This window comes from Dermacentor silvarum, chromosome 8 (assembly GCF_013339745.2).
Source record: "Dermacentor silvarum isolate Dsil-2018 chromosome 8, BIME_Dsil_1.4, whole genome shotgun sequence".
In the NCBI taxonomy this organism is placed as follows: Eukaryota; Metazoa; Arthropoda; class Arachnida; order Ixodida; family Ixodidae; genus Dermacentor; species Dermacentor silvarum.
The window spans coordinates 73,721,513-73,740,929 of NC_051161.1; the positions used below are offsets into that span (position 1 = coordinate 73,721,513).

The window sequence follows — 19,417 nt, forward strand, 5'->3', positions numbered from 1 at the left end:
CCGCACATCCGTTAATCCGTTCCCAATGGCTGCACACGAATAGCCGGCGAATCGCTTCGCATATCGTCGTTGATCGCGGGTTGAGATAAACAAACAATGGAATAAAACTACAGACGAAGCAAAAGTTCGCACACCTGTTTACCGGTTTTATTTGCAGAAGCGAGAGCGGCCCTGTTTTTTTGACCTCGCGTTTTTAACATAGATCATGTGGTTGGCTTACGTGCGCCGGAAAGGAAACGGCAACGAACAGGTGGTTTGGTTGAGGGATCAGTAAGCGAAACCGAATTAAATACACAAAGAGTGCAGAGAGCACGCTGGCGCGAAAAAAAAAAAAAAATAACTCGGGACAGAAGTGCGCGAGGAACGGGCGTTGATAGCTGGAGGAGTGAGTCCTGGCATCCGCTGTATCGAGAACTCCAGAGCACTACGGTTCTCCGTTCAACGTTCCGAAATGGTAAGGCGTCGTGGAAACTACGCGAAAAGCTCTACCAGTTGGATGAGGCTATACAGCTTAGAAAGTGTTGCGAACCCTCCGTGATTGCGGATACACTCAACTGAGGGAGAAAGAACGCGCCTGGGGCTTTGGTGTTGTGCTGCTGAGCGTAACAGTGACATGATTGAATCCTGGCGCCGTCAGCCACATGCCAATAATGCGAAAATATAAGTGGCACATTCGAGGAAATGACGGTCTGGGCAAATTCCTCCAAATATATTGCAACCTTCATTGGTGCACTTCCACCAGTGATACAAACGAGTTCGGTGGCATGACACAAACTTTGGGTCTCTCGAATACCGCCAGATGGTGTTGTCCTCCGAGCAGCTGGGAGATTTGCGAGAACGGCAAGAAAAAAAAAAAATTGGAGGGAAAATCTGTACAATAACAGGGGAAGTTCCTTGCTTTTTGAGACCCGAGCTGCTGCTTGAGAACAAAAACATACCGGACCCAATATTCACAACAGGATGAGGCATGTGTCTGCTGAGGCATTATCCCGGAAACGACTCATCACATTGTAATGGAATGCCAATATATTCACCGAGCAAGACCCGTAGGGAATGCCTCCCTTCAGATTCAAGGCGGATGAAAGTATTAACAGGTCGGCATTGAGAAATAAGCAGTATGCGTACGTTTAGAGTACTGGAGAAAAAAGAAAGCAGCGAAGAGATGGATAACACCGGAGTCGTTACACGCACACAATATAGAGAAATAGGTTTTAATGAAGAGAGAAAAGATCAAACAGAAATAGGCAAACTGCTAGACTGCAATATAGAGAACGAGAAATAAAGGAGTGGAAAGGCAGGGGAGGGGGGCAGATGAGCGTCCGGTTTGCTACCCTACACTGGCGGTAAGCGAAAGGGGAAATAGAGGAACAGAGGAAGTGAAAGATTATGTTGTGCACTGTTTCCAGAGCAAGATGGTGTATTTACCTAGGATCCCTGACCATCACTTAGCTTCCCTACCGGCCGAGAGACCTCAAGCGACCTTTTCACGAGTGATTAGCGCTCATCAAAAGTGATACTGTCAGCTTATACACCTGAAACCAAGCCCTTCATCTCCCCTGTTGTGCCTGCGACATCGTCAAGTGAACATTGTTATTCCCGGAATCGCAATGAAGGCCAATAATCCGTCCCTGGGTCTTAAGCCACTGACACTGCTATTACTGCACCAGACATATCATGACAGCATACATATATACCGACGGTTCGACCTCACTTACCAGCATAGCTGCCGCTTTCGTTATTCCAGTGAAGCAGATTACAGTTAAGAAATTATGGGGCTTTACGTGCCAAAACCACGATCTGATTATGAGGCACGTCGTAGTGGGGGACTCGGGAATAATTTGGACCACCTGGGATCCTTTAACGTGCACCTAAATCGAAGTACGCGGGTGTTTTCGTATTTCGCCCTCATCGAAATGCAGCTGCCGTTGCCGGGGTTCGATCCTGCGACCTCGTGCTTAGCAGCCCAACACCATATAGCCACTAAGCAACCACGGCGGGTGCAGATTACAGTTAAATTCAAAGTATCACCTACGGCGGCAGAACTTGCAGCCCTCCGTGCCGCTATGAACTACGTCACCAATGAACCGGTACAGAAATGGGCCATATTTTGTGACTCTAAGGTGACTCTTCACAGTCTCAAGTCCGCCTTACGTCACATATTATCCGAAATTGGGAAAATACAGACTGCAATAGATGTAGCAAAACCAGCTGATTAGTCTACCGCTGCCCCATTTCGAAGGGGACACCAATATAATTCATCGTCATCATAATCATCACCACCTCCTCATTATGCAGCCTCACCATCTCTTCTCCTCGGAAGTCCAGCGAGTGCCGTTGCGCGTGCTCGCACCCCCTTTCCACTCACCGCAGGGTTAGGGAAAGTTCTTCGGCGACAGAATCATTTCGCTGACCAGCGCTTCCTTGCTCGGCAATGCTTTCACACTAAAGGAGCACAAAATAACACAGATGGAGCTTGGGTTCAGCACTTACGTAGTGCTACTGACATTAGACAGTTTTAGTTTAGCGTGGTTACCGGAATAGCGGGCGTACCGGAATAGCGGGATCGAAATGCGCATGCACAGAACGCTAAACGACCCACACCGTTTACCGTGCGCACGCTATTTCTCAGAGTTAACGTTACCGTGTTAGCGTGTTTGCGTAGTTCACGTAAAACATGGCGGCGGTCCCGGTCGCCCGTTTCGAAGTAAATTTGGCGCTGTTTTTGTAGAATTCACTTCGTTCGTAGCAAATGACTGCGTAAACGGCTTTTGCGTAGTCTCATGCCGCTTCGACGAGAGAGTGTTATGGCTAATCTTGAGGAGTTTTCGAGATCGCTCCTACCGCGAGTAGGACAACCTCTCTCGCCTTTTTCTCGCAGCCCCTTTCCCTTTAAGATGGGATAAATAAAGTTGTTTCTCTCTCTCTCTCTCTCTCTCTCGAGATCGCTTCTCGTTTCGATCGCGCCTAAGCCTAACGAAAGAAATTTTCTCCTAGATGTGAGCGTCACCTGTTGGTAAAGTCGGGAGATAGGCGTGGCGACGGCATATGACCTCTGAGATCGGAACATTTCGGAGGCTTTGGTAGACAGCTTGTACTGTCTGTTTCGCTGCAGATCGGCGGACATGGCAAGTAAAAATACAACGCACCCCTGGCTTCCATTGCGCTGCCTCTCGCACTTTCCTGACGCACACACACATATCTTAGGTGCCCTATGTATGCGAAATTCAAAGCCTAATCGAATAGCGTCCCGCACGTAAACTACGCTATCACGCTAAAGCTACGCTAAAACTCTCTTTTTGCAAAGTTCGTTTGCGGAACGGTAACGATATTTCCCTTAACCCCGCTATTACGCTAACGTTAAACTAAAACTGTCTATTATATATTTGGGTACGCTAACCCACTTAGACGGGCACGGCATTCTTGGATCTTGCTAATGACATCCGGCTATAGAAACAATCCGTCTGAAGTGTAGCGAACGTGGCGAGGCTGTAGACACATCGCCCTCTGCATTTCCTGTAGGCAGCCACTGCTGCGACGTCTGGGGTACTCCATCATTTATCACTCGCTGTTCAGCTATAGGCAAAGCAGCGTGGCCAGAACCGTTTGCTTCTTGCCTACTCAGGCTTCTTATTCTGACTACTTGCAGGCGCTCATGAACCCAGGTAATGATTTCTTGCACGTTAAAAAAAAAAAAGGAAAGTCCGTGGCCCAGCATGCAATTTATGACAGATTTAGATTTTAAACTGTTTTGTTCGTTTTGAAGCGACTTTGCTTTTTGGTTGCGCTCACGAGTAATTCCCACCAAGAGCAGCCACTAGCGGGAGCCGTCGGACGAAAATAATCCATGTTATTTGATACTTCAACCTTTACAACAAGACAAACTGCGCGACATCAGAAATTAGCTCATCTAAAGTATTTCCGCAAGAGAAAGAGAGAGAGATAGAGGGAGAGAGAGAGAGCGAGAGAGGAAAGGCAGGGAGGTTAACCAGAAGCGAGTTTTCGGTTTGCTACCCTACACTGGACAGGGCATATAGGGATTGGAAAGATTGCAAAGAGAGAGAGAGAGAGAGCGGAAAAAAACACACACACACAGGCATAGGTAACAGAAAAGGCGTTCCGATCACAGACGTTCACCCAGGCCAGTCCGCACACACAGTCCAGCACTGGACGGTTAACTTTGGGCCCGGCCGGGCGCATAGCACTGGCATGCTTCACGCTGTCCCGAAGCCGAGTCCCCGTGATCGTAAGTGCCATCGACGTATCAAGCCTTCGCTAGAGTGCTCCAAGGTGCGCGGAGCACTACGTGACCACGGGTGCTGGTATTCTAAACATTGACAATTTCCGGCATATTGTCAAAATTTGTAATGGCGGCATGTTGAACCAATCAGAAAGAGCGTAGCAGCCCTCTGGACCCCTGTGATGGGCTCAAAACGCTGTCAATACTGAATTCGACAATATGGCGCGGACAATTTGAGAATGTCCAGAATACGCAGTCCAGTTTGTCACCGTAACGGTTGTAACGTAATGTAGTGCGGTGTTGTGCATCGATTGTTGCGGCGAAACATTGACACGATCTCGGCAATCTCCACAGTATGCACTGTAACGGAAAATTGGCAGCCCCTGCAGAGAATAAATGTGTCATGTATTTCTGCGCACACTAGGCTTACGTGGCGCGTTAAAAAAAAAAAGAAAAAACGTGGACAGCCTGCACTAGTGGTGCAAGGCTGGAGTAAACAGCGGAGCAGCTTCTTCTAGGTTTTACTAGGCTTGGCTAAGTTTTGCTAGGAAATGCTAAGTGCTGCTAGGCACGGTAATGCGAATCGGCTCGCCGCTGAAGCGCAGATTCTCGCTCGGCCGCGCGACGTGCTTCAAGATCAGCGGCTTGTTCTTCGGGTGTCCGCATCTTCTTTGGTCGTCCCATGTGAATGCTACATGTACTTGCCACAGAGTCAACCAGAGTACTCGCCTTCGTCGCTGTGGCTCCGAGCGCTATCTCCCCGGTGACGTCACGGCCAAGCTGTGCTTCCACACTTGCCGGGGCGTGGCTGGTCAAAACCGGCCGAGCCGCCACCAGAGGCGCCGGCTGCAGTCACGGCCTAGGGTGCCTCGATGCCAGCGCCGCTGCATCGAGGCACTCTATCACGGAGAGTGCGCGCGTTAGGCGCGAACGCGGGGACATGGGAAAACGTTGACGGCGTCGGCAGCAGCTCTGCGCGTTGTCTCGTTGGTGCTGCTACAATTTCTTTCTCTCTCGCTCGCTCTCATTTTCTCTTTCTCTCTCCCGAGCTTAGCGCACGCAGCGCGCATGCTCTCCTTCCCTCTCCTTAACGTCCCATGTCACGGAAACATGGGCACGGCACGGAGAGGAGGCGAAGCACACGCCGTTCTGCGAGGTGGTTGCTAGGCAACGCGCGGTGACGTCATCGTTCAGCGAGGTTTTTTGTACACGCTCCACGGACTGACAGTCGGCTGAAACAGCTCCGCTGTTAATATCAGTTGCACTATAGTATCAGATCTTGAGGAAAGCGTACGTGGGGTCTGGCCTTATCTAATATTTCATTGGGCGTTGAGTAACGATGAATGTTTCCCGTCGGTCTCATCTCGTGTGCCATGGGGATGCGACGCCTCCGCCGCCATTGACGGCGCTGCTCCTCACGACAGCGTTGTGAGACACATGGTAGCTGCCAGAGCGATGTTCCTTCTTCCCAGCAGGTGTTCTTGCGTGCAGCGTCGGGCCTATATTTAGAACACCGCCCGAGGAGTTCAGGCCCAGAGCTAAACGTTGCTATTGCTGTGCATGTGCCAGTTATGCCTTTCGGGCGAAACTTGTGCATTTTATTGCAATAGCAATTATATGGACACTCCAAGCGCATTTCTGCCGTCGCCGTCGCTGCGATGTTCCGTATAAAGTCCAAGGGTGAAAACACCGTCGCCATGCGCCGTATGCTGTATGTGCGAGTGAAATCGCGTGAGGGGAGCCGGCAACCGCGTCTCAATCTGGCGCACGCAGGCGAGGGAAGCTGACAGGAAACGCGCCGTCTTCCGTCTTGCGAAGAGCCGGGGGGGGGGGGGGGGGGGGGCGGCGTTGTTCTGCTCATTTCGCAACCGTGCGCATGGGGAACCGCCGATCGCGGCTCAACTGACAAGTGCTTGACAAGTGATTTGTTGAAGCCTAATGACTTTGTTTTTTTTTCTTTTTTTTTGCATTCCTACTCGTGTCTTTTCAGGATCGTCACGGGCTTACTCCGAAGAAAGACCTGGTGTGTCCAAAGGCCGCCAAGTATGCTGAAGACCACACGCTAAGGCTGCATTCAGCACAGAAGAAACTTATGGAGGTCAGATATATGAGACACAACCATGTCTCTCACGTAACTTGTGCCAATATTTAAAAATATGTACGTTGCTCCTAGCTGGACTGAACGAAGGTAATGTTGTTTGCCGTCTCTTAGAGCAAGTTAAACTATTTTTTTGTATATTGCCTAATTTAATAATTAGTTATTATTAATTAATCACCTCCTCCAATATTATGTTCAGAGCAAAAGTGGCACTTCGAAAACTGCAAACCACCCTGAAAAGATCCGAGGACACCTAAGTACCTATGAGTTGTGAATGCGAAAGCATCAATGTCCAATTGAGCGGCGAGCACTCCTTCGATTTTTGGCCTGCGAATAATGTACCATAGCAGTACATGCTGCCAGAGCCAGCAAGCAGCAGCCTGCGGCGTCCACGCCGCATGCCACCGACGCGGCGATGCCCTCTCCCCTCAGGCAACACCTGGCGCGCTAGTGTGCCAGCAGGTGTGCCCTTTCTCCCTCTCTGCCAACGCCTCCTAGATAGCACAAGGCCTGTCCACTTCGATCCATGACGTCATGCTACCTTGCCCGACTGCCTTAGAATCTAATTGGGATTCTCCCGAGTAAGCCGCAGTGATTTTGACGTCACCGCTTTTGTCACGCCGGGTTTGAGAGTGCAAATTTTGGTCCAAGTAACCTGACGTCATAAAGCAGTGTGTACAGGCCTACTATTTAGGAGGCGTTTGCTCTGTTCCATCGAGGAATGCTCGTGCCGAGAGCGAGCGTGACGTGGCGTCACGCAACACCTGGCGCGATAATGCGGCACCAGGGCAGGTATTTTGTAGCGATGCCTTTCCGGTAATAATGCCTTTTCGCGCTTTTCGCGCTTTGTCAGTGGTCAGAGCGACGGTCCGCTCGCGTTATCAACGGGATCAGCCGGCCGTGAGCGGTGGATGACAAGACTAGTATAGAAAAAGTCATAAGGCATCGCTAGAAAATCGCGGCCCTGGTGTCCCCTTTCGCCTGCTCCACTCCTTCGAGACACAGCTTCTGACGTGGCGTCACAGCTAATGGGAACTCCATCGAGGCGCGCTGGTCACGTGGCGTCGCAGCTGATGGCAATGCGAGTTTAGGTGCCGTTTCGCTCCTGCAGACGACAGACGCCGGCTTTTTCGCTCAGTGGGCCATTTACGCTTTCGCATCAAAAAAAGCTGAGGATCCTGAAAAGACACGAGTAGGAATGCAAAAAAAAAAAAAAGCCCGCAAAACACAAAAAATGTGGTTGATCCCTCTTATATAGGAATCGGTATAGAACACGAAAGTGAAACGTGTCTTCACAGAAGTAGTGTAATGTTTATTGCACATTGATATATAATGTCTATTGGTGTTTTGTGGCTAAAGCGCCCTTAGGCGTTGATGCACCCACGCTGACGCCTGGTGGCACGTCTCCTCCATCACGACTACCAACGTCGATGACAATGAGCAACCGTCGTGCACATGGAAGCTGCACTACGCTGCACACGCTAGCACAACGCGAAAGACGAAGCACGTAACTCACACACTAATACAACGCGCAAGACAAAGCACGTAACTGAATCGTCACCGAGTCAAATCAGCGCGTACAGCGCGTCGTAATTGCAGCCTCCGCGATCAACTTCAGAAACATTTTCAGAGCTAATTGCGGAGGCCACGCTCCGCTGTGCTGAGTACGGTGAACGCCACCTAGGTGGCGTTGGTAGTGCTTCTTGATGCCAGCGTCCCTTCGAATGCTGGCATCGAGGCGTCATAGAGCTGAGACCACCGAAGCGTTCACTGTCGGTGCGCGTTAGTGTCATAATGCAGTACTTCTCTTTTCTGCTCGTAGGCGGCGGCACCGCCCCGAGCAAGAGCGCGGGTACACGGAGGAGTGTTAGATATATAAGGCGCGTCTGTGTAGCTCTCTGCTAATGCGTTTGTGGCGCAATGGGTTAAACGCTCGGCGATCTATCGTCGCGGACCGAGAGGTCGTGGGTTCGATATCCAAATTTTGCATGTTTGTGGAACTTTTTCTTCTGGTTTCTTTCTTTGTATTATGTTCGTGTACATTGTAAGCTGACGTATTTCCGTGACGGAAATACGTCACTGAAGTCTTGGTGGACCCCGGCATAAAACACTTTCGTGTTAAAAAGGGCTGCGCCATTAGTTGCACGGCATGTTATTGTGTTTTGCGGGCTTTATTTGACCACCCCTATCCCCCCCCCCCCCCCCCCCCCAAAAAAAAAAAAAAAAATTATGCAACACGAATTGAGCAACAGAAAGTTGGATCACGCAATAAAAATCCCAACAGAAAGTTTGGTTATTCCACGCCTGGATTTAGCAATAATCCGTCCGCGCATAGACGACGAAATCAAGGAAATGTAAAAAGGTTAACCAATGTACGGAGCCTGCCTGACTACCCTACAGCGGAATAGTGGGACAGAGAAAAGTATAGACAAGGAGAGAGGACATAGGTAAGGCGCGCTGAAGACGTAGACGGAGTGGAATGTTCATCATTATCTCGGACGGTCACTCAGTCTGTTTGACGTCGCAAATGGTGATATTGTTGCTTTCTGCCGTTGCTACGTGTGAAGTCATGAGCCAAGATCTTGATCTTAATGAAAGTTAATTATTTCACATGGCTCGCTATAGCGGGGATGTGGAAGAGGGAAAGTCGTTCATCTTCAAAGGAAGTTGGCAAACAAATAGTAGGTGTTCACTACTTTCTACGCGACCACAGGCGTTGCAATCAGCGGTGTTGATAAAGAGAGAGAGAGAGAGAGAGAGAGAGAGAAATAAAGGTAGGGAGAATAACCATGGTCGCTCCGGGTTCGCTCTTCAGCCTTTCGCTTTCAGGCATCAACTTTTACTTTTAATGGTTGGAAGGGAATGGGGAAAGAAGGAGTGTCGGTGTGCGCACACCCACGGATGAATGTTCACTCACATTTTGTTTGCCGAAAAGTTGACTCGCAAGCTAGCATGGTACTTTGTCTGAACGAACACGGTGGATTTCTTCACTGCTCTCCACTTTAGCTAGAATGACAGGGTACAAAGAGCACGCCCACTTGAAAGAAACCCTCGAAACACGCGCCCGCGATAATTGTCCATCATTTGTAGACCCTTGGTGTTCGGTCTGTTCGATGCTGTACAGGCAGATGGCGTCACCATACGGAAAGACAAGCGTGTCTCTGTCTTTGCAGCCAGTGGCGTGTGCTGAATTCCGTCGACTGCATTGGCGTGCCTGTCAGCACGCGCTAATAGCACTTGTGATATTTACAGCCCGTTATATGCATAATATGCAAAAGACGAGTGCGAGAGCAATGGCTGCCTTGAGGGAGATTTATTTCAAGCATTTTCAGTGCTTATTCGGTATTGTGAATGAATGGCGAAGTTAGTTTCGCTCAAATCTGCTTACATACGCGTACATATGTAAGCAGGCCTTCCCCTTCCACAATAACCACCCATAAAACAGATATCCCACCTATATTACATTAATGATCATTAGACTGCTTACGTTTGACCTATTTACCTCTTCTTAGACGTAATAGTATTTTATGCACAGTTCTTGTGCATAATTTAATAAGTTTTCCTGCGACTGTGTTTTTTTTTTTTGCGTAATTGTCTTTTTATGTACAGGAAAACGACGCACACCACTTACTCATGCCTGTGGCGCGTCGCTTGTTGCAGATCACCAAAAATCACGTGTTCGGCTCCATGTTGGGGGACAGCTGCCAGTTGCAGTTCTTCCAGATTCTGCTCAAAACAATGTCAGCTAAAAAGTACCTCGAAATAGGTGAGTCGCGCGAGAAGCGGCAGTTCACGTGGTGCTACGTGCAATTTTTCTGAGGACACACACACACTCACAAGCAGCTTGTGGCATTCTAGCTGGTTCTCGCTTTTCATTAACTAAATCATATATATTTGCAATTTGCACCTACAGTAAAGTAGTGTAGAGGAAAGGCGCTCATTTATAGAGCGTGTAGGTGTCTCGTGAAAACACGGATGCCAATGCTGACAGCATTGGCAAATGAGAGAGGTGGTCGCTTAGGCTGCTGCACCAAAGCTACCATCACTTGATTCACGTTTGACGTATGAGGTAAACAGTGTATTTCTGGAATTAAGAAAAATGTGTCGGCATATCAATACGTACAGACCCGCCCATCTGCGCACTCGCATTTCACTCCGGGAACGTACAGGCGAGTGCACGACAGGCAGCTTTCGGGAACGGTGACGTGCCGATGCTGGCACCACGCCTTGTCGCGGCTTCCCGCTTATTGTGTGCGTGCCATACGAAGTAAAGAATGGTTGATTTCAAACCACCAAGGCCAGAACTGAACTGTTAAAGCCGTTTCCTTCGCCTTAACAAAATTTTAATTCAGGCAGTTGAGGTCTGCCGGCTGCGGGTGCAAGAACTCGCGACTTCACTAGGCCTACGTTCGATCAACGGGGTCAGAATCAGCACAGATTTCACGTGGGCGACTTGGGAGAGTTGAAGTTGATGGACGTCGCAGTGGGCCACTTAGAGGCGACATGACCAAGCTGAAAGAGCCTTTCAGTATTTATGCGTGTGAGAGACTCAAGAATTACATGAACGTTCAATTTTAAAGCAAATTTCATGGCCGCTCCTGTGGCATGGCAGATTATTGAAGCTACACCATAGGCGGGGTACTGTCTTGAACCAGACACTCTAGATGTTTGTTAACGTGCATGCATGTGCTTCTTACTTGTGCATGTTGCTTATGACGGGATACTGTGTATGAGTGGGTCATTTCGTGCATCACCAGCCTCATCTGGTGTAGTATGTCAGGCATATAGCAAGGCAAACATCTTCAGCACTCATTAAGGATCGAATTCCTCCCTGCACGAGTCTTCACATGTTCATTTCATTGTATTTAAGGATGACGTGTATATTTTTAGTAGGAGCAATTAACTAGCTTTGGCCGGTCGGTCAGAACATGTAGCGATCTAGCTAGACTTTGGGCTGTTGATGAAGGCGTCGGTACCTGTGTTTTACTTCTGCATCGTACTCTATCGTATCGAGCCTGTGCCCTCAGAACAAATCAGTTTCGTCCGAATGCGGAAGCATTGATAGCGATAGTACAGTATTCCACAGCTACACAAAGTAAGGTTTGTAGTTTTATCCGCAGCGTAAGTCATAGTACACATTCTCTTACTATAATTAAATTAACAGGCATGGTGTCACACGCGCACAGGCAAACACGAACAGGTCTCGCTCGATGACCTGAACACTCGCTGTCACAACGCTGACGTGATGAAGAGCGCAGGGCGGTTATGGCGAACGGTTCGTGCTGCATCTCTCTATAACGCGTTTCCGAAACTTGAGACTACGCGACCTCCAGCACTAGGCACGCGGGAAGACAGCGTACCTCAAGCTACCAGGCACCTCAGCTCGTCCAAACACTGCACCCGCCGCGGATTACCTCCAGTTTCTACAAGTGCCGCGCATGCGCTCAGCCGCGCCGACAACCATGCGCAGCGACGGTCGGGCTTGAGGAGACGGGCGCTCAACTGGAAGTACTTTTCGTACGGGGGTCATCGCGCGTCTCTATGTAAGACCTGCCCGGGTAGCAAGCCTTTGCGGTATCTCCTAGAACTATTACGGTTCCTAGAACGATTACTAGAGGGAACTCTGACGCTCGTGTCTACAGGAGATGACGAGCATTGCGGTTCAGACAGCGTAGGAATGATGGTTACTCTATGAATTTGCCTAAACTTCGTCCTTATAGCTTCAAACGGCTTTTTGACTTTGCAGATTGAACACCTTAAGCAAACAAGAACTTCCAAGAATTTTGCATGTGCGCAGAGACTAATTGCGTTTCTGTGTTTAGAAACCTGGAAATGAAGAAAGGCATAGCGTAATAAATAGCTTCACATCGACGTCTGAAGCCTCAAACGCGAATAATATTAGACAAATTCATGTATTATACACCATACTCGTGGCACGGCCGCTGCTCGTGACAGCTGAGGGATCGCCGCGCCAGCGTTCCCTCTAAATATTTTTCTAGGAAACCACTATATAAACGTCGAACATGCGTGCGTGCGTTGTTCTGTGCAGGCACCTTCACGGGATGCAGCGCCGTAGCCGCCGCGCTGGCGCTGCCTCCGGATGGAAAGGTGGTGGCGCTGGACCTACACGAGGACCTGGTCAACGTTGGCAGGCCGTACTGGAAGGAAGTACGTGCCTTTACTGTTCGTTGGATTCGTGTGGCAATGCCAAAACATTTTGGTTATCGCTGTAACGCTACCGTGTTTGTGTGACGCTGTCGCACTGACCTTGTAGGTCAGTGGCAACGACAAAGACACTTCCGTGAAATTATAATGCTTGCGGTCAACTTTGTGTGGTATTGAAGGGAGAGTTACGGATGCGCAGGTTCTGCAAATGGGTTACTGCGTCAAGTACATAGTCCGGCAGCGTTTGAAGCGTTTTCGGCTTCTGGGAACAAATACTGAACCAGCGTAGCTTCTACGGGCAATAGTTTCGTGTTTGCCCAAACGCGGAAGTGAAAAGCAGAAAAAATCAGTCAGATTTAACATCAAGTGGTCCATTTTGTCTTATTTTGCTCTCGTAAATGACATGCTTATGTTCTGCCTTCTCCAGCTTAAACTAGCATTAACGCGAATATGAGACTGCTTTTTTCGGAAATGCTCTTGCGCACGCCTCGCCTCTGTAATAAGCTTTTCCTTCATTGGCACAGAAAGTTGCCTGCCAGCATTTTAGTCGCAGATGCCTTGTGCCGTAGCGCAACGTTTAACAACGAACCTCCTGTGTGATTAAGTTATGACAAGCTGGATATATGACAACCAAGGTTCTGCTTTTATTTACTGGCCGACCCAGCAGCAGACAACAGTCACTCCGAACCCGGGAGAGTAGGAAAACATGACTTTGCTTTTAAAAAAAGTTCGGCTTGTGTTACACTCTTGTAACACAAGAAGGCGAAAGCCTGCTGCACATTTGGTAATACATGAAGTTATACAATCGGGGCTAGACATCTTGCAAGACACAACGAGCCGCAATGGGAAGTACACGTGTAGCTCTAAGGTGACCTTCTGAACGCCACATAAGAACACTGAATGTAGTACATAAAATGCAGCATGTTAGTGCACGCACTGGGCCACTACTTTAGTCAGCGAGATGGCTGCGGCGTGACGTGTGCAGTCGCGCACGCACAAGGCATACCTTTAGTAAGCCAGAACCGTGGAGCAGCAATGGCTTCAGGGAACCGTGCTCGTCTCGCACCCCGGAGGTCCGGGCTCGATTCCCACCCAGACCGAGACGCACCAAATCTTCTTATCAAAGCCACGAATTTACTTTGTTTACAGTAACCTCCGGAGAAATGTGACGTCAATCCGAGCATTTTTCGGCGTCGCCCTAATTGCGTCACGGCGCAGTTTCACCAACGTCACCGCCAAGGGCACACCAAGGGCAACGCCAACATCAACACCTAAGGCTTTCGCCTTAAATATACACAGATCCTACGCATTGTTGGAATCTAAATGACGCGAAGATTGCCTGGATTAATAGGGTAGCAGCAATAGCGCGTGACACGAGCACAGCCTCGTCCCAGTGTCTATGTCACGAAGACGACGTATGATGCAAGAATGTTGGTGCGAAGTGTATGACACTGAAAAGTACGATGCGCGCGCATCGGCGAATTTCAGTGCGCTGCGCGTTGACCTCTTCTACAATGGTACATTCGGGGTAAGGGTCGCACCTCGTCAAAATTGTGAAAAAGAAAAGTGCGGCCTTTACACGAGTCTATGCGATATCTGCCACGGCTTCACGATGAATGCTTCATACTCTTTGTGTGCCTCTGGCACATCCATTGTTGGGGATTGGCAAAGAATGCGCCCATACCCAGCGGCACATGCCCAATTCCGCAGTTGTCTGTTCGGGTGCGTACTCAGTGGCACAGGTCCAGACCCAAGTTGTCTACACGGCAAGACAGCAGCGATCACGGGCCCAACGGCCCAAGTTGTATATATATACTCGTATATATCGAAAAAATTATGATGCATGAAAACGATGGCAAACGCCAAGCTCCGGGGAAGAGGCAAAGAAGGCTTCGACCTAATAACACCTTACCAGTCAAAACTGTTTTAGTGTCGCTTTTTAATGTCTCCTTTATTACATCAAACAGTCCACGAGCAGAGTCAACCCATGTAATTTATTACTTTCATGTGCACAAACGGCTGGGTTATTATCCAGTTTTTCGCACCGTACCATCCCTAAGGTCACCACACTCTTGTACTTACGTGCACTGCATGACGCGGCGATGCTTTTGTTTCTTTCTTTACTCCAGGCTGGTGTGGAGGACAAGATTGAGCTGAGGCTTGGACCGGCAGTTGACTCCTTAGGTGAGTTCCTGAGAGATGCTTTTTTTTTGTTTTGTACTGACCAGCGAGCGCCCGCTGTTTTCCTAGTATCTGAAAGCACTGCCTAAAGAATATTTAGCTTCAGCGGCCACGCATCACTTGGCTCTCTTTACTTATTCATGCGCTCTAAATACACCGAAAAAATTATTTACCTGTGAGAGCCTGAGCACGTGACTGCAGTAAACGTACCATGCGAGGCAAGCACAAGACACGTCTGGATTTCAAGGAACAGCCACAGTATCGGTATCGAACGATACCGCGCCAAGTCACGAAAAGTCATCATCATCATCATCATAATCATCATCATCATCATCTTCAGCCTATATTTTATGTCCACTGCAGGACGAAGGCCTGTCCCTGCGATCTCCCTGTCTTGCGCTAGCGTATTCCAACTTGCGCCTGCAAATTTCCAAAAGTATACACCAAAAAGTATTCAAGCACAATGCTCGTGCTGGTTGAATTATCACAACACCAGGTTGCTTTTCATTCATTTCTATATGAAACTCTGCAGTTGCGGGTTGACACTGCACGTGCAGTGGTGACAAGCAGGTGACAACTGTGAAGCCTTAGATTGCGTTGACGTGTCGACGGTGGATGTTCACTGACACTATCCTGCCCGCTATTTTCTTAAAGTAAAAAAAAAAAAAACAGCACGAAAACGAAAAAAAAATATTTAACATTAAAGCCCGGACAGTCATCTCATGCTAAAAGAAAAAAGAGATTACCAATGACAAAATGTTCTAAGAGAGTTTCTTATGTCGATCTTAAAAGCACAACATCATTCTGAGACCCCACAGGTCTGTTGGTAGAAACGATATACATTGAAATTTCAGCATGCTAAATTTTAAATCACCACGCAGCAGCTTAGAGCACAACGGAACTCAACAAATTGGGGCATGGTCAAAATGCATTAAGTTTGTTGGTCACACTGCATTTCATCTACGGCAGCGCGCAAGATGTTGTAAACGAAGAATACACACATGGCGCAGCACTTCCATGTACACTTTCATGCTCGTTTCCCTTACTTTTGGCTCTTCGCCGGGATGACACACGTTACGAAGGCAATATAGTGTGTGGCGTTACCACACACTATAGATTACGTGACGCCGGCTTTGGGAGTGCTGCTGCCTGCGCATGCATTTTGGAAGCAAATGTAGGCAATGCGTTCACGCAACATAGCCGGTGCACGATGTAACAGCAGCACGCAGTACGTTTTTCAGCGTAGCAGTCGTGGTCAGTGTTCCTCTATAGCAAAGACAGATAATCGTAGATGCCAATCAATGAGGTGTCATCACGTCGTCGCTATCATGCCGTCACCGTGATCATGTTGTTGCCGCCTTCGCTATTCGCTATAGTTGGCTGATTTTAGGCCTGATTGCAAGAGTTTTGCACAAAGCAGGGAGCGTTGTGATAAATTACGGAGGTAAGGTGTCGAAGCGAATGCGTTTCAAAGATCGAGGAATTGACAACGTGTGCTGATTTCGTTCCTACCGACGTCGTGACGTTACAGACGCCCTACTGCGCGAAGGTCAGGCAGGTACGTTCGACTTCGTATTCATCGACGCAGACAAGGAGAACTATGACAACTACTACGAGAAGTCCCTGCAGCTGGTCAGGAAGAACGGACTCATCGCCATCGACAACGTGAGTCCGCTGGAATATAGTGGCACGGCCGCTGAAAAAAAAATAATGTGGATCCCACACACTGTGGGAATCGATGTAAGCGAAGGTTTGTATGCTGTTTGCTTTGACGATAATAAGCGTGCCCCCCTTTTCCCGGTAGGGGAAGGGCCGACAAATTTTTCTACTTTTTGTCGAGCGGTCGTGGTAGTGGTGTAAAAGTAGATAGTATTTCTGTGTTCCATTAGTGCTACAGGACTGCCTTCATGCTTTCGAGGATACGCCAACTACCACGCGAAGTTTCGTAATCGGAATTCACAACGGCACGTGATCCTGCGGTGGAAACTAATTCTGAGTCCGCTCGCAGTAAATGCTTATATCGAGCATTTGGGACACCCCATAAGAGTATCGTGGGTTCGTTCCCCACCTGCGGACAGTTGTTTTTTCATCCATTTTCAGTTCCATTAATTTATCATTTCAATTACTAAGTACAAGCAATTTCCCTTATGTTGTCCTTGGTGTCACTGTTTGTTGGCTTCTTATGCTATGATTAATAAAAATCGGGCCCCTCGGTTCCCTTACTTCTCGTTCATTACACAACGAGGGCTCGAATCCGGCAACATTGATGCCTTCAGGTAGCATACGTGGGTTTATTGACCAGTTGCCAACACCCCCCCCCCCCCCCCAGAAAAAAATAAAAAAAATATCACGTGCTCGTGACGCCTGCGGCAGAAAGGATGTTATACATGCGCCCTAAGGTTTGTGAGTGGTGGCGCTGGCTAACACTCCCAGGGTTAGTTCTAGTTGTAAAACATAAATACCCCAGACAGTGGATGGCAAAACGGTTCCGCGGTAACTCAATGGTGAGAGCATCGCACGCGTTATGCGAAGACGTCGGTTCGTTCCCCACCTGCGGACAGTTGTTTATTCATCCATTTTCATTTCCATTAATTAATCATTTCTTTAATTCAATTAGTAAGTACAAGTAAATTCCCCTATGTTGTCCTTGGTGTCACTGTTTGTTGGCTTATTATGATATGATTAATAAAAATCGGGCCCCTCGGTTCCCTTACTTCTCGTTCACACACCCATATATATACCATACAAAAACGTATATAGACCACACAATATATATATGCACCACAAAAACGACTTCATTTCACACTAATAAATGTTTTATTCTCTCTCTCTCTCTCTCTCTCTCTCTCTATATATATATATATATATATAGACAGAGAGAGAGAGAATAAAACATTTATTAGTGAAAAATGAAGTCGTTTTTGTGGTCGGACCTCTTAGTCCGGAAGACCATTGGCGTTTGCCGCCGTACGGGCTCGGTTTACCTGGGCTTGTTGCTGTTCCGGGTCCGAGCTGGACAGGGTCGCCTCCCACTTGGCTATCGTCGGATTATACATTGCTTGGTCGATATTTTCGAATTCTGTTGGCACGCCCAGACCATCTGGTATAAACGTGGCCTTCTGGGGACAGAATTTACATTAGCGTATTGTACGCAGTAGGATCGATCTTATACAAGACTTAAGGATTCGGCAAGGACAATGTTTGTAATCATCGCTATGCTACCTACCTGCGATGCCTTGTCTAATTTGGGATCAGGAGGGGTAGAGCGCAGCTACGCAGCCGAATATGTTGCAGGATATCAGAATATGAAAGAAGGTGTAGGCAAAAAGCTATCATCATCAGAAATGGTTCAAGCATCGTCGCCTTCTTTCACATCTGGCACGTTGGCGCCCCCCCCCCCCCCCCCCCCCCCCCCCCCCCCCGGCGCAACCAACGAAACAACTGCGCGAACGCGCTCGTGCCATTGCTCCCGCGTACGTCGTCGTCCTCTTCTTCCACAGATAGCTCCGTTGCTGCTCATCATTCGAGCGTGGAATTTCACTTCTCTTCTGTCGTCGCAATGGAGAGGCTGTGTTTACTGGGGTATGAACCATTGCTTAAGGGGGTATGAGCCATTCGTTGGCTTACGTGACGGACAGATTTAATTTTGAAGCAATTTAACTTTGAGGAATCCCAAGCGGCAATGGCGGGCGGATGCTGCCAACTCCGCCGCCCAGCAAAGTCGATACATCGAACGCAAGCGTTTGTGGTTCGACAACAACTTGTCCCTCATCAGTGTCACGGCCGCTGGATAAAAAAAAAGGTTTTTTTTTTATCCAGTGGCCGTGTCAGTGTGATCCGCTCCGGCGAACAGTGACACAAGTATGAATGAATGAAGAGATTCTAAAGCAGGATGAAGAACAAGGGCACATTCCAGTAAACATAAAGTTGATGGCAAAGGGAACGGTTAGGTGAAGAAAGGGTCAAGCTTCGCTTATCATCCATCTTCATGGAGTGGGAGGACCGACGAATTTTAAAAAATTGCTCCTATGGGAATAAGAGCTGCCGTCACCGTTAATAGGATGGCTAGGTTGCATATACACTTTTTCTTCTATTTTCATTGCGACAAAAATAATTGTGAGTGATTAAAACGTGTCACGGCCCCGCAACATTGCAGCACGCTGTACTTTCAGGGCAAGCTCGTCACATGATGTTCTGAGACAGACGATGACTCATGGCGTCAGGAAACCGCTTAAAACTTCTTGTTTCTCAGGCTGTGTTTTTTATTGTGGTAGCAAATATATAGACACTCCAAGCGCATTTCTGCCGTCGCCGTCGTTGTCGCCGTGAGGTTCCGTACAAAGTCCAACGGCGATAAAATCGTCGCAGCGCGCCGTACGCTGTGTGTGCGAGTGAAAGCGTACGAGGGTAAACCGGCAATCGCGGTTTAATGTAGCGCACGCGAGGGCGGAAGGCAGGCCGGAAGCGCGCGGTCTTCTTTCGCGCGCGAGGCACGGGGGCGAGGCGACGGAGAGGGAGGGAGAGGGGTGCGTTCTGCTCTGTCAGCGTCGGCTCATAGCGCGGCCGCGCGGTCGCCGTAGCTTGAAAGCGATCTGCAATGTGGCCGAAGTGTGCCCCCGCGCGGGCCTCATCTTCAAAGTGATCTACAATGTGCACGAAGTGCATGCGCCGAGTGCCGGTAGCTTCGTATGCGCTGTGCTTTCGACATTCGACATTAGGTCGCGTTGAAGCGAGAC

General features: G+C 48.7%; 1 protein-coding gene across 2 annotated transcripts in view; it reads left to right on the forward strand.

Moving 5' to 3' along the window:
* The first annotated feature begins 342 nt into the window (after positions 1–342).
* LOC119462706 (probable caffeoyl-CoA O-methyltransferase 1) overlaps positions 343–19,417 on the forward strand; it is a 59,059-nt gene continuing 39,984 nt past the window's right edge. The window contains exons 1-6 of one of the 2 annotated variants that reach the window (XM_037724001.2): positions 347–454; positions 6,228–6,335; positions 9,996–10,101; positions 12,385–12,503; positions 14,630–14,684; positions 16,213–16,346. In XM_037724001.2, coding sequence (XP_037579929.1) covers positions 452–454; positions 6,228–6,335; positions 9,996–10,101; positions 12,385–12,503; positions 14,630–14,684; positions 16,213–16,346 — 525 coding nt within the window. In that variant the 5' untranslated portion in view covers positions 347–451. Of the gene's footprint in view, positions 455–6,227; positions 6,336–9,995; positions 10,102–12,384; positions 12,504–14,629; positions 14,685–16,212; positions 16,347–19,417 lie in introns of both variants that reach the window. The other variant, XM_049672662.1, reaches the window with a different exon arrangement.